The sequence below is a fragment of the Protobothrops mucrosquamatus genome, unplaced genomic scaffold (genome assembly GCF_001527695.2).
Source record: "Protobothrops mucrosquamatus isolate PMUCROS unplaced genomic scaffold, P.Mucros_1.0 scaffold2770, whole genome shotgun sequence".
Lineage (NCBI taxonomy): Eukaryota > Metazoa > Chordata > Lepidosauria > Squamata > Viperidae > Protobothrops > Protobothrops mucrosquamatus.
The window spans coordinates 101,644-113,107 of NW_015388808.1; the positions used below are offsets into that span (position 1 = coordinate 101,644).

General features: G+C 41.7%; 2 protein-coding genes across 2 annotated transcripts in view; one reads left to right on the top strand and one right to left on the bottom strand.

Annotated features, from left to right (window-relative positions):
• LOC107296378 (myosin regulatory light chain 2, skeletal muscle isoform) overlaps window positions 1–2,165 on the top strand; it is a 12,323-nt gene extending 10,158 nt beyond the window's left edge. The window contains exons 3-6 of the mRNA XM_015825723.1: window positions 811–915; window positions 1,007–1,085; window positions 1,327–1,375; window positions 2,048–2,165. Coding sequence (XP_015681209.1) covers window positions 811–915; window positions 1,007–1,085; window positions 1,327–1,375; window positions 2,048–2,152 — 338 coding nt within the window. The 3' untranslated portion in view covers window positions 2,153–2,165. The remainder of the gene's footprint in view (window positions 1–810; window positions 916–1,006; window positions 1,086–1,326; window positions 1,376–2,047) is intronic.
• A 2,225-nt stretch (window positions 2,166–4,390) lies between these two features.
• LOC107296375 (nicotinate-nucleotide pyrophosphorylase [carboxylating]-like) lies at window positions 4,391–7,181 on the bottom strand (the record flags this gene model as incomplete). Its single annotated transcript, XM_015825720.1, has 3 exons — window positions 4,391–4,612; window positions 5,298–5,429; window positions 6,625–7,181. Coding segments are annotated over 3 exons (911 nt in total), but the record flags the coding sequence as incomplete, so codon positions are not given.
• Between the last annotated feature and the right edge of the window lie 4,283 nt (window positions 7,182–11,464).

Genomic DNA, 11,464 nt, shown 5'->3' on the forward strand with positions numbered 1-11,464 from the left:
CAGAATTTTTACCAAACATGTTTTCAATATATTGAAGAATGGTCTGAAACAAACATCACAGGAAATAACAGTTTTCAATGGTGTTTTTTGACTTCATCGCAAGTATATTGGACAGATATTGAATCTTGTGTTGAGTTTTTATCTAAAGAAATGCCAGACATTAAAATAGACGACAATTGTCTCTTTGAAGAAATTAGAAAACTGAATGTATATTTAAATTCTGAAAAATTAATACAATGGGAAAATGAACAGGTTGAAATTGATAAAAGATGGGTGGAAATATTCAGCCATTTCAAAAATGAACTTATTCCATGTGAAAATTTATTTATTCTTGTTCAATTTACGTTGTGCTACCCTGGAACTAATGCAGCAGTTGAAAGGGTTTTTTCAATTGCTAATGATTTTTGGAAAAGTGAGAAATCGAGATTGAATGTTGATACTCTAGCTGCAGCACTTGCCGTAAAATTCAGTATGAAGGATATTTCTTGTTCAGATATTTCCAGTATATTGTTAGAAGATGATACATTGACAAAAAATATTCATTCAATGGAAAAGTACTCATTTAAATAATAATTAATAGGCATGTAAGCATAATTACAATATAAAATGTTATTGTTACAATTGTTTTTTATTATGCATTTATCATATTATAGTGTATTCTGTATTATTGTTGCAATGAATAAAATGTTTCTTTTATTTATGATATTTTTTTCTTCAATTTATTTGTGTCCTCCTTTTCATTGTAAAAAAGTTGGTCACCTTACCTTAAATCAAATCCTCAGCAGTTAAACTTTCTTCCTTTCTGCATAGGCCGCCTGAACGTGAAGAATGAGGAGTTAGATGCCATGATCAAGGAGGCCAGTGGCCCCATCAACTTCACTGTCTTCCTCACCATGTTTGGGGAGAAGCTGAAGGGTGAGTGAGTCTCTTGTTCTTCTCAGTCTTCTTCTATATGACAGATAACCTGTTCCAGCATCTCACTAGTCTTCCTGTCTTATCTCATCAGGTGCTGATCCCGAGGACGTCATCATTGGTGCCTTCAAAGTTTTGGACCCTGAGGGGAAGGGGAATGTCAAGAAGAAATTGTGAGTGTTTCCTTCTATTTCACTTCCAGCAGAAGCATTGAATCCGTTCAGACATAATTCTAAAATGGCTGTTACTAGGTTCCCACGATCTCCTCGTTGCAAGCACTTTGCAGTATTCCTCCTGATTGTTTAAGCAACCCACATCTTCCCATTAAATTATGTCCTAGATGATAATTGGATCAGAAGTCACATATATTTAGGGCCTTTGTCACATACCATGTTTCTTCTTGTCTCATTACAGTTTGGAAGAACTCTTGACCACCCAGTGTGACCGGTTCACTCCAGAAGAGGTAAGAAAATTTCTTTGCATCCTGCAGATGTCCCATTCTTTTCTTTATTCAATTAGAGTCCCCTTGCCCAGATCTTTTATTTCAGTTTTATTTTTCCATGTTGTCAACAATTAAATCTAAAATCTGCAGAACTAGGACAAAAGGATAAAAGATAATATATATGAGATCAGTCTGAGGCCAAAGTCAACGCTGAACTTTTTTTCAACTCAATAAGATTCTTCCAAGGATTGCATAGCACTATTCTGTTACTCCAGAATAAAAACAGATATTAACACTCACATTCTATTTGCACATAAGTCAGCTTAACCACAGTGAGCAAAACCATACTTGCAAATCAGAGACTGAGAGAATCAAGCCAGGAAAGAAACCTATGACAAACTATAGTGTTCTCCTTTAACAGAAATCTGAATCCTGAATAGCACATTCAACAAAGCATTTATGAGAGATCCTTCTTTTGTTAGCCACCCATAACTTTTCTTGAGCATTGCCAAAAGGCACAATCATCCTCTTTCATGGCTAAGGAGCTGGCTGAGGAATTCTGGGAGTTGAAGTCCACAAGTCTTAAAGTTGCAGAGTTTGGAGACCCCTGATTTAGAGTGACAATTGAAAACATTGAAAGTTATCAGCTGCAATTCTATCACTTCTCAACATAATCTTCTCTCTTTCTGGCAGATCAAGAACATGTGGCACGCTTTCCCTCCAGATGTAGCTGGCAATGTTGACTACAAGAACATCTGCTATGTCATCACACATGGAGAGGACAAGGAAGGGGAATAAACCCTGATTTTTTTTCACCCTTGCTTTGTGGGGAGATCCACCTAGACACCCCCAGGCTGGGGAATTTCATTTATGCTGGTCCCTGATGATCCACACTTTTGTAACCAAACAACAAACATCTCAATCTGTTATCTTATCAGAGAAAAAATATACCCCCCAAAACTGACCCTTTTCACTACGACTAGTCTTAACCTAACTGGGACTTCGCTCCATCAAATGTCTTAATAAAGATGAGGACAGCTCTGTTTCTAATGCCCTTGTTTTCACAGTCTGCTTGTCTGCTCAGGCCACAAAAAGTTAGCACCGATTCGAATGATGCCCCTATTCCCATTTTTAAAACTAATTTAGCTTCAGGTTCTGAATGTGATCGTTTTTCTTCCTTTTAGGGCTGCGATGGTTAGTTAATTAATTAACTCAGGTTTTTTTTAGTGTGTCCGGTACAATTGTTAGAAAATAGTTTTGAGACACATCCTTAATAACAAGTACAGTCTTAAAAAATCATTCCTTCTTCTGTGAAAAAAAATGAGACAAGATCACCTCTTATGTTGCTAGTACTAGAGACATCTAAAAGAAAAGAATGTCTGCTTCTGGATTCAAAACAAGTTGTTTTTAATCTATAATTCAATTTAAATAATTATTTGATTAAAATAGCCTAATTAATCACGGAAAATTTTTAAACTCAGGTAGCAGGCCTAATAGTGCTTCACTTACACATTTATTTTAATATCCTGGCTCCCATATAGGACCCTCTGTGTTTTCCCAGCCACATCCTTGGTGAAGTCTGCACATCATATTATGCTTCATTAATACTTGTGTTGTCTGTTGCTCTATACCACGTGCTGAGTTTCATGTTTACATAACTGTTAGTTCACTAAATCCATTCATGCCCTTTCACTCAGAGGTCTTTTTTTGAAAATAAGTATTGTGGATTTTTTTCCCCTGGAGATAATCTACCAAGAGGGGGAAGGTAATTGTTGGCGATGTTTGAAATCAAAGCCAACAGTGCAGTGGGGTGAACAAAAATTGAAATTGCTTCTCCACTCCGGCTCTTCCTTTCCTTCTCAATCCTGCTGTTTGTGACAGGTGGAGTGGGGTGAGGTAATGAGAGAAAACATGGTTCATTTTACAGGCTTTTGAATTAACTGAGGATCCTATTTTATAAGGAGTCTGATGCAGAATAATTCTAGCTCAGGCTATTGGATTGGTGCTGCAAAAATTAAGCCAAACATGCAGAAAAGGGTGAGGATGATCACAAGTGGCATCTGGATTGTTGGTAGCTCTATTCTAACTTTACATATTATTCTTATTAGGGGGAATGAAAGCAAAGGTAAGTGATAAGAAGTTTTCTCTCCATGCTTATAACGCTCATAAACTGGCAAAATGAGGGTTTTAAGTAGCAAAGCAAGAAGATTTATTGATCTTGGCTTCACAAAGGTTGCCGCAAATTCAAGGAAGAGAAAGCCACTGGAGGGATTTTTCAGAGAATTAGATTTGAGGCTTTCTAAAGTGAGCTCAAATTCATTGTGTCTGGAAGAAAATTCCAGGAAGCCTTCAATTAGCCTGGTTGTGATTTGCTCTGGAAAGTGTTAATAGTGCTGAGGAATGCAATAGACTAAGAGGTGAGATGTGATGAAGATAGAGAGTACCACAATTTGGGTTGGACAACTCAAGAGATTGGACATATGTAAAGATGCATGACAAATGTGGGGTGGAAGACGAGCAATGTTGCTGGCCACAACAATGTTGTTGTTGTTGTGGCCAGCAATGTTGCTGGCCACAACAACTTTGACAAATGACAATGGAGCAACTATTTTTTTAAAAAAAGATTTATTTGGCCAGCTTAGCGAAATTGATTGCAGCAGGCATGCAAGGCACAGATTCAGAGAAAGTGGGAAGGGAATGGCGTACATTTTATTGCTGTCAAAAATCACATATGCTGAAGAAGTTATGACAGCAAACCTAGTTGCTCTCCCTTCAACCCTGATGCTGGTTCTGTTCCGATGATCCTGTGAAAGAAAATAATCCTTTAAAAAAATCCCTAGGGAGGTTTTGCCAAGCAAACCCTGTACAAAAAATTTCCCCTGTCTTCCAGAAATTTTGGAGTACAACTCCCATCATCCTAGATCAGCACAGTTAATAAGCAGCAGGTGCAACTCAGCCCCTGTTACCTCTTCAAACCTGTTCAACCACCCATCTCCCAAAGATTTTCATGGGACTGGTTGGCTGTCCTGTCTCGCCTCAGAAAACAAAATTGCGCAGTGATGGTTTGGGAGTCTGATCCCGGCTGATTTTGAGGGAGAAGTCTACCACTTTGGCTGATTGGGTGAGGCAACCCAGGGAAATCACATCAATATTGGGCCCCACAAAGCAGGTCACATTCTGCTCGGTGATTCCTCCACTAGCTTCAATCGTCACACGGGGGAATAAGGCCTTTACGGTGCTGGCTGTAGGATGCAAGTCCTGCAGAAGAAGGTAAGAGAGATGAACAAGAGGATGAGACCTTTGCAGTCTTACGATGATGATATCTATCAGAGTTTGGAATATATGGAATATGAGGCCCAAACTGAGTGCAAGCCAAGGGAGGGAATGGTCCTACATGAGACAAGATTATTATTTTTTAATACACATGTAATCTGAGGTCCTGAAGACCTCTCCAGAAGCAGAACCTTCACCAATCATGTTTTGTTCAAGGGTGGAAGATATCCACGTCAAAGCTTTGCCCACATCGTGAGTGTAACCAGCTTTACTGTAAACATGTTTGTATGCCATGTTTCACTATGTAAAACCCTTCAAAGAACTTCTGTCATGTATAGTGACACATACATATTCTAAATAAATAATACAATTAAACCAAACCCTGCAGCAACCTAATCCCTGTTTCCAGGAAATGGCAACTGGTTATACTGTAATTTGGGGAGGGGAGAAGATTTCAGAAGGAAGATGCAATCTTGAGCCTGATGCTTTTAAAGCAGCCCTCTTAATCTTTGAAACTCTATTTTAGCTTCCAAACGTCACTATTTCAACCAAAATCAATCCAAAAGAACCAAACCATAGATTGTGAGTTTTGTTTTGTTATTTTTTTTTAAAGAAAATCAGTCATAAATTCTAGTTTCTAGATCTGCCCCATCTTCTCTCAGCCAAATACCTCAGGAGCAAAGTTGTCCAGCATGATAATATCAGCACCACACCCTGATGCTTCGAGAGCTTCTTCTAAGGAGCCACACTCCACTTCTATTTTCAGGGCAAACCCACTGACCCATCGGGCATTGTGAACTGTCTGTGGGATTGCAAACATTGTGATATCAGCAGCGGTCCAGATTATATGTTGATGCCTGCATAAGCTTGAGCTAAACTTAGGGATGCTAATGCCAGCCATTTGGGTGGATCCTCCATGAAAAGGTCTCCTGTAGAACAGGGGTCCCCAAACCCCGGTCCAGGGGCGGGCAGTGGTCCGTGGCATGCCAGAAACCTGGCTGTGCAAAAAAGCAAAGCTCCATCCATGGGATGCAGGCAGCACATGAAACCACACCCCCTCTCGTCTGAGGAAAAACCTCTCTCCATGGAACCGGTCCCTGGTGCCCAAAAGGTTAAATGCCGCTGCTATAGAAGACATTCCTTAGGACAGCTGGTCTCCTATATTGGGTCCTTTGAGGGCCACTATGAGGCCTGCTTAAACTTGGACGCAGCTTCTAATTTTGCAAACCAGGTTTCCCAACCTTGGCAACTTTAAGACGTGTGGACTTCAATTCCCAGAATTCCCCAGCTACCAAATCTGGCTGGGGAATTCTGGGAGTTGACGTTCACATGTCTTAAAGTCGCCAAGGTTAGGAAATCCTGCTATAAACAGTCCCAGCCAACAAAAGGAGATTATTTTTAAAAATAAAATAAAATAATGATCTCCTCTATTTCCAAAGGTGCAGTCAGTTTGCAACAATTTAAATGAAATTATTAATAAAATATAAAAACAGTCAGTTATAACAGCAAAAAGGTCCTGCCAGGTCAAAAAAGCTAAAATGATTCTGAATCTGTCCACTGTTGTTTGTAAACTATAGTTTATAGCTCAATATAATTTTCAATCTAGATAACAAGTGATGGTTAATAAAATTGAGACATACAGTACGTCCCCTTGTCACTACATTATCATGTAGCACATGCAGTAGTACAAAACTAAATATTATCTAAAGATTATAATCAGTGCTAATTTTAAGACCAACACCAATTTAATGAATAATGCAGAGCAGTTAAGGTTACTTTTTTTTTTTACTGAGTCTATATTGGATTTAGGCATTTCTTTTAAAGGCTGATTTGTATAGCTTCCAAAGCTGGACTGCAACACTCAGATCAACCACTGGGGGCAGCAGAGAGATATGGAAAACCCTTATTCTCTGCTGCCCTTTAGCAATCATTTAGAAGATTGCAGCCTTGATCACAATCATTGTATGATATGAATACCTTTGCTTTTGTGTACTCACTTGGGTAATACTGCCAGATGCCCAGATATGGTTGTCCTTCAACATGATGAGGCTTCCTAGATCGTAATGGTGACAGGAGGCTCCCCCGACCAGAAGTGCATATTTTTCTGGGAGACGGAACCCCGGGGTGGTCTTCCTTGTCCCAGCGACCTCTCCATGCCACCCGGCTTCCTGTGCTGCCCGACAAGCTTTTGCTGCTGATGTGGCAACACCACTGCAGCGTCCCAGACAGTTCAGAGCCACTCGCTCACCCAGCAAGAGGTCATTGGCACGACCATGGACTTCAGCCACTCGGGTGACAGGTTCAACCCAGGTTCCTTCGGTTTGGAGCCATTCCACCGAGCAGCCGACTTCGGCAAAGATGGCATCAAAGAAAGGGAAACAAGCCAAGACTCCGGGGGATTTACAGAAGAGCATAGCACACACCTGATGGTTGCCCACGGCGTAGCCACCATAGTCAAAGCTGGGACCATCTTCTTGCAGCCAATCTCGGGCGAGTTGACGCAGTTGGGCAGCAGGGAGAAGGTGTGAGAGGTTTGGGTGGGAAGCCGTGATGACTAAAAGGAAACCACAAGGATGTTGGCATAGTTGTACCAGACCATACAGGTAGTCCTTGGCTTACAACAGTTCATTTAATGACTGAAGTTACAATGGCACTGAACAAAGTGACTTATGACCCTTGCAGCATCCCCCCATGGTCAGGTGATCAAAATTCAGACACTTGGCAACTGACTCATATATATGACGGTTGCAATGTCCTGGGGTCATGGGATCCCCTTCTGACAATAGGGAAGCCGGATTCACTTAACAACCATGTTACTAACTTTAACAACTGCAGTGATTCGCTTAACAACTGTGTCAAGATAGAAAGGTCGCAAAACAGGGCAAAACTCAACAGATATCTCACTTAGCAACAGAAATGTTGGGTTCAATTGTGGTCATAAGTCGAGGACAAACTGTACAGGCACAGTGACTACAATTAGGATCAGAATTCCCATCGTTAAGCAAGGCAATTGTTAAGTGAGTTGTGTCCGATTTTACAATGTTTTTTGCCATGATTGTTGTTAAGCAAATGTTGTTAATGCTGTTTGAGCCTGAGTGCAGCATAAGGAGTGTATATGTTATCTCTGCTACAGTTCTTAAGTGTTCCCCATCCAAAAATGCGGAAAAGTACCTTTAAAATTAAGTGGGACAGTTCAAGGGCACTTGGGGGTCAGAAAAGAAACCAGGAAATTGCATGTCTTATGCAGCCACAGGGATGGCCTGGCCCAGTTTCAGAACTCCAGCAGGTACACAAATTCCACTGTTCTCACTTCTGACTTCTAGGCTCAGATTTTGAGATAACTACTAAACGCTCAGTTGACTCTTTGTGACTTTTAAGAGTCTGGCTCAAAATGCAACTGTGTATTATTATCGTACACAGGTGCAAAGAAGAGCAACTAAGATGATTAAAGGTCTGGAGACAAAAATACCTGAAGAACGGGAATTGGGTATGGCTAGTCTGGAGAAAAGAAGGACTAGGGGGAACAGGATAGCAGTATCCCAGAATTTGAGGGGCTGCCACAAAGAGGAGGGGGACTCAACTTATTTTCCAAAGCACCAACAGGCAAGACACGAAACAATGGATGGAAACTAATCAAGGAGAGAAGCAACCTGGAATTAAGGAGAAACTTCCTAACATTGAGAACAATTAATCAGTGGAACATCTTGCCTTCAGAAATCGTGGGCGCTCTATCACTGGAGGTTTTTAAGAAGAGACTGGACAGCCACCTATCTGAAAGGGTATAGGACAGTGGTGGCAAACATATGGCACGCGTGCCAGAGGTGGCACTCAGAGCCCTCTCTGTGGGCACACGCGCCATGCCCCGGAGATGGCAACTGTCCCTCTTCAACCAGCCGCCCGCTAAGTCACTGAGGTCCCACATGGCTGGATGCATCCCAGCACGGCTGGTTTCCTCCCTCCCATCCCATCCCTCCTGGCCTTGCATGCTCTTCTTTTCCCGGGCACGACCCACTGAATCGCCTCCTCAGCTGTCGGCCGGCTGTGCAGCTGAGAGGCAGCTTCTCTGAACTGCTGGCAGTGGGCTGTGGAGCCCCAGAGTGCACTGGTTGAGGGGCCGTCAGGCTGTGGCTGCTGACGGACACTGTCGGCCCCCATGCGCTCGCTGGCCTCTGTGTGTGGGGGCCGATGGTGTCAGGCAGCAGTCGTCCCGGCCCCTGCCTCGCCTTGCGACAGTGGCACTCCCGCCCTGCCTCGCCTTGCCTCGTCTCACCCCGCAGGACGAGCCTCCTGCCCACTGCCCCACCTGCCAGAGATCCCCTGGATCTCCCCCAACCCTGCCCGGCCCCCACAGGCATCCCTCCCAAGCAACATCGAGGTGACCATGCCCACCTTGGCCACACCCACCCAGTCTGCCATGACCACCACAGCCACACCCACCCAGTGGGCCACGCCCACCCGGCACCCGGTGATAAATAAGTGGGTTTTGGGTTGCAGTTTGGGCACTCGGTCTCTAAAAGGTTCACCATCACTGGTATAGGATCTCCTGTTTGAACAGCGGGTTGGACTAAAAGACCTCCAAGATCCCTTCTAGCTCTATTCTGATAGATTGAGGACAATTAACTAGTGGAATGGTTTGCTATCAGAAGTTGTGGGTGCTTCATCACTGGAGGTTTTTAAGAAAAGACTGAAATGGTATGGAGTCTCCTGTTTGAGCAAGGGGTTGGACTAGAAGACCTCCAAGGGCCCTTCCACCTCTATTCTGATTGATTTGTGACCATTCATTTAGTGACTACTCAAATTTACAATGGCGCTGAAAATAGTGACTTACAACCAGTCCCTGCACTTAAGACCACGGTAGCATCCCCATGGTGATGTCATCAGAATTGGGGTGTTGGGAACTGGCATGGATTAACAACAGTTGCAGTGTCCTGAAGTCACGTGATTGCCATTTGCAACCTTCCGGGAGCTTCTGACAAGCCATGTCAGTGAGGGAAGAGAATTTGCTTAACAATTGCATGTCCCTTAATGACCATGGTGATTCGCTTAACAACCATGTCAAAAAGGTCGTAAAACCAGGCACGATTCACTTAATGACCGCATCATGTAGTGACAGAAGTTCTAGTCACAATTGTGGTCATAATTTGAGGACTATCTACACAGTGATGCTGATCTTCTTACTCGGGAAATCCCACTCCAGAATCCCTCACAAACGTTTCTGATTCAAATCAATTTTACAGAAATATTCTAAGTTTCCAGGTCTTTTTCATCCAAAATGAATGCGTTAGTCCCAGTAATTCCCATAGCAGAGAGAAGCCCAAATCAATAAAGTTGGTGTGTCAGAAAAAGTTAAAAAGATACAGATTAACAATTATAATTACTCAAGAAACTATGGCTAAACAAATAATAGTTTAGCACCACATATGAACTCTGTCATTCGCTTTCCTCAAAACTGTGGCTTTAAATAATTCTTACAGCCTCCCAAGAAATTCTTAGGAAGCTTATTCTGTAATTCCTCACCTATTCAGTGAATTTAAAAAAGTTACAGTATTGTACCTTTTGGAAGTTTTTTCCTCAAAAAGGGCAACAAAGACATGTATAAAATTTTCCTCCTAAAGAAATGGGTACTTAATTCTACTATTTTCCCCCTTAAAGGATAAGCTAAGAGAAGATTTGCAATCTCTGCCAGTTTAGTGCCACTCCTCGACAGATCAAATCTTAAAACAGCCCGGGGGAACAAGGCAACCTATTAAACCAGTGAAACCTCCCACAAAAAATAAAGAAACAAAAAATCTCAGGAAAACTACTGTATTTCCGGTTGATTGCCAGGGAAAGGAAAAGGACATCAAGTAAAACAGTGGCATGGTCCTTTTTTGCTACCTCTTGATCTTCATTTTATATTGATCAACCCTGCTCTTTATGTCTCTCTAGATCCCACTTGTGGCAAATTAAAAGGGGGGGGCAGCTGCTCACCTGAAGGTCTGGTCTAGGCTTCCTGGTATCGTCCGTTCTGTAGCCTTTTCTCTTGCCCAACTGGTTGTACGAAGTAAATTTTTGGAATTCCTGGGAGGTGGGAGGCTCCATGGAGAGGGGTGGGATTAGAACCCTGATGATTCTTTTTGGCACTTTGGACCTTAGCTGTTTAAACAAATTTCTTCCACAGCAGCTGGATATCTGGCGACAGGTGGCTCAGTTGACAAAGTTCCTTTGTGGGAATAAATATTTTAAGTTCTCTTAAAAGGATAGAAGAACTTTGCAACATCCCTGTCAAGGAACAATTATTGGACACTGGTTGCACATCAGCACAGGTTTCAATGACACCCAGATAAATTGGCAATCCTAGCACATTTCCTTGGGGAAAAAAAGTCCAGCTGAATTTTGCAGGTATTATTGTACAAACGGTCAAAAATCAGAAGGTACCCTGTAGCGCCTTTTTAACTATCCTTACAATTTTGAGAAGAAATATAACAGCAAAAGATGTTAATTGACATTAAATTGTATTTCTAAATTATGGGATGTCATCTTATGAAAAGCACTGGCTTTATCAAGCCTGGGTCTTGCAAAGAAAATAAACTTGCAAAGATGGAAAGAAAGTCAGCTTCCTGATGTTGAATGGATTTGAGACATGTTTGTTATTGATTTTTGAAATGTCATTATATTCTAAAAATGAAAAGATGAAATGGTATGTTTTTATATGCTGTAGATTTAACAGTAAGATTAAGTATTAAATTCAATTATATGAATATTTATTTATTTTTCAGTCGCCATAGCCACTCATCTCAATCACTTTGGGCAGCTTACAATTAAAAAAATATATTAAAATTAAAATGCTAAAAACAT